The sequence below is a fragment of the Alosa sapidissima genome, chromosome 2, assembly GCF_018492685.1.
Source record: "Alosa sapidissima isolate fAloSap1 chromosome 2, fAloSap1.pri, whole genome shotgun sequence".
Lineage (NCBI taxonomy): Eukaryota > Metazoa > Chordata > Actinopteri > Clupeiformes > Clupeidae > Alosa > Alosa sapidissima.
Window position 1 is genome coordinate 40118376 of NC_055958.1, and position 3341 is coordinate 40121716.

Genomic DNA, 3341 nt, shown 5'->3' on the forward strand with positions numbered 1-3341 from the left:
TGCAGCTGCTGGGGGTCCACACTCACTCTGCCCTCATAGCCCCTCCCCTCTATCACATGACCATTCCTATACAGGTAGATACAGTCTGTCCCCTTAAACCACCTGATCTCCATGGCAACAGCATTGGTTTCAGGAGAGAGGTGACCGCGCAGTGTGACATCATCACCATCTTTACACTTCACAGCACGATCAGGGATGACCAGTTTAAAACCTGCAGGAGGAAACAGAGCGGAGAGATAAGAGTTGTGTTAATGTCTTATTGAATACAACAGCACACACCACACACACACACTTACACACTAACATTGTCTCTTTCCTGCTTTCTCATTCACACACTAACACTTTCTTTCTCTTGTTCACACACACACACACACGACAATTACATGCATGCTATACTAATTATCTCTCGTACACAAATACACACACACACACACACACACCTTCATGCTCACCGTCAATTCATCTCTCTCTAGTTCACACACACACAGAGTTTTGTTCCATGTTAGCTCAGTTCTGTATTCTCTCTGGTTGCTGGTTTGATTGAGACGGTCCTGTGGGTGAATGACCCTTAATTGGCTGCAGCGTGATTGGGGCTCCGTCCTTTAAGAGGACGTCACTACGTCACGCCGGGGGAACGTCCAACTTGAGAGACGTTTTGGGTTTTCTGTTGCCAGGCAACGCCCTGTTTCGCCTCTCAGCACAAGCCACGCCCTCCAGCTGATGCCATCTCCACCGAGTGGGACACAGTGTTGTGTCTTTGTCCAGTTCTCTCTGTGTCAAAGCAGCTTCTGATAACTGCCAATCAAGACATCACACAGGTGTTCAATCAGCAAAAAAAAATGACCTGAACCTGCACGTCTGCCTGTTGATTGGTCTCTTTGTACATAGTTATGATGATGCCAGCTGTGCCAGTTTCAAATGGGACTTTACCATGCCAATCTACTCAGCCCTTTGATTGGTCTCTTTGTACATAGTTATGATGACGCCAGCTGTGCCAGTTTCAAATGGGACTTTACCATGCCAATCTACTCAGCCCTTTGATTGGTCTCTTTGTACATAGTTATGATGATGCCAGCTGTGCCAGTTTTGTACTGTACATAGTTAGCAATAAATCTTTTTGAAGAGCATGTTTCCTTGTCCGCAAGTGAAACTGCACTACAGACTGAGAGGAAGGCCGGGGAAGAAAAGCCTGAGCCTCTGTAGTCTCTCTGCTGTATAGTCCCACACACACTGAGAGCAAGAGGGCTTCATCTGATGCCATCTCCACCGAGTGGGGCACTGAGAGCAAGAGGGCTTCATCTGATGCCATCTCCACCGAGTGGGGCACTGAGAGCAAGAGGGCTTCATCTGATGCCATCTCCACCGAGTGGGGCACTGAGAGGAAGAGGGCTTCATCTGATGCCATCTCCACCGAGTGGGGCACTGAGAGGAAGAGGGCTTCATCTGATGCCATCTCCACCGAGTGGGGCACTGAGAGCAAGAGGGCTTCATCTGATGCCATCTCCACCGAGTGGGGCACTGAGAGCAAGAGGGCTTCATCTGATGCCATCTCCACCGAGTGGGGCACTGAGAGCAAGAGGGCTTCATCTGGGTTTTGGACTTTGTTTTGAAGCCTTAGCTCTCATTCTTTTTTTTCTACTATGCTATTTTTATTTAATAGACGGCTCTTCACAATGCTAGTAGAAGGCTCCATTGACTTGAATGGGATTTCCCGAACGTTCTACAGTAAGTTATTTTCATGTAATTACCGCTGCAAACATATAATTACCACTCTCACTGGCAACATGTTTTGTGCTTCTGCTTTAAGTCTCTCATATCACTGTGAAGTGAAAGCAGACGGTTGGTCAGCTGTGTTCTAAAGAATGTTTGATTCAAGTTCAGCGTGTGTTGTGAGCTATTTGTCTCTCAGCAAAAGCCACGACGAAATGGTAACAATAAATGTAAAGAGACATATCGTGGAGTTAATTTTTTAGTTTCGGCAAGTAGCCCATATAATAGGCGGGATAATGTATAGAACGCCGGTCATTATCTGAAAATATGTCCCTTTAGGACGAAATAAGACCTGTCTTAGTGTTTGCCCGGTCGAGACTTATTTTCAGATAATGACCGGCGTTCTATACATTATCCCTTACATAATAAATACTAAACATTTATGTTTGTGTTTCTTTTGCCATTTTTTGTTTTCTGACCCTTAAACAGAAGCAGGGCACACACACACACAAACACACAAACACACACACACACACACACACACACACACTCTCTCTCTCTCTCACTCTTTCTCACACACACACAAACACACAAACACACACACTCTCTCATTCTCTCTCATTGCGAACCCGATAGAGCCCTTTTGACGCTCTACTTTGAGAGACCAACCATCACTCATGCCATCAATGTTGAATTTTGGGCGTCTGACGGAAACTGATGAATCTGACCAACACGGCCTTACTATGTTATCATTACCACATCACATTATCATGATTAATAAGTCATCATAATCATCATCGTTAGCATGGCATGTCACACAGCCTACCTGCTCCATCACTGAGTTCTTGTGATCATGTGGGCTATATCTCCACCACCTGCTCCATCACTGAGTTCTTGTGATCATGTGGGCTACATCTCCACCACCTGCTCCATCACTGAGTTCATGTGATCATGTGGGCTATATCTCCACCACCTGCTCCATCACTGAGTTCTTGTGATCATGTGGGCTATATCTCCACCACCTGCTCCATCACTGAGTTCTTGTGATCATGTGGGCTATATCTCCACCACCTGCTCCATCACTGAGTTCTTGTGATCATGTGGGCTATATCTCCACCACCTGCTCCATCACTGAGTTCTTGTGATCATGTGGGCTATATCTCCACCACCTGCTCCATCACTGAGTTCTTGTGATCATGTGGGCTATATCTCCCTCTGCTCTGTACGCTTGCTCACGTCTACGTCTTCTCGCTCAAATTCAACAAACTTCAACATGTTGCTGACATACTGTAGGCTAACCTACCTGCAATATTGTTTATATTTTTAAGCTTCTACATTGGTGTTATTTCTGCATGATTGAAACGCTATGTGAACATATAATAATCAATTGGACGTGAAATGTCTTTCTTTGTTGCCATTATTAGAGATCAGCCTTTCTTAAAAGCGTATTGCTGCACAAACGTTTTGTGATAGAACACCAGGCGCACAATGCACTAGGCTACATGATATGAAATGCCTAGGCTAAACAACGTGAAGATATTTGTTTTCCAACCGTGAACAAGTAATTTTTTTATTTGCTTGATGTTTTGCAGGCTTAGGCTATCCAAGAAAAACGAATCAAATGAACCGGC

At 45.1% G+C, this 3341-nt stretch overlaps 1 protein-coding gene across 1 annotated transcript in view; it reads right to left on the minus strand.

Moving 5' to 3' along the window:
- LOC121691603 (butyrophilin subfamily 1 member A1-like) overlaps positions 1-3025 on the minus strand; it is a 23438-nt gene extending 20413 nt beyond the window's left edge. Inside the window, exons 1-2 of the mRNA XM_042071185.1 lie at positions 2537-3025; positions 1-211 (exon numbers count right to left, since the gene is read on the minus strand). The exon at positions 1-211 is cut by the window's left edge and continues 119 nt beyond it. Coding sequence (XP_041927119.1) covers positions 1-113 — 113 coding nt within the window. The 5' untranslated portion in view covers positions 114-211; positions 2537-3025. The remainder of the gene's footprint in view (positions 212-2536) is intronic.
- Between the last annotated feature and the right edge of the window lie 316 nt (positions 3026-3341).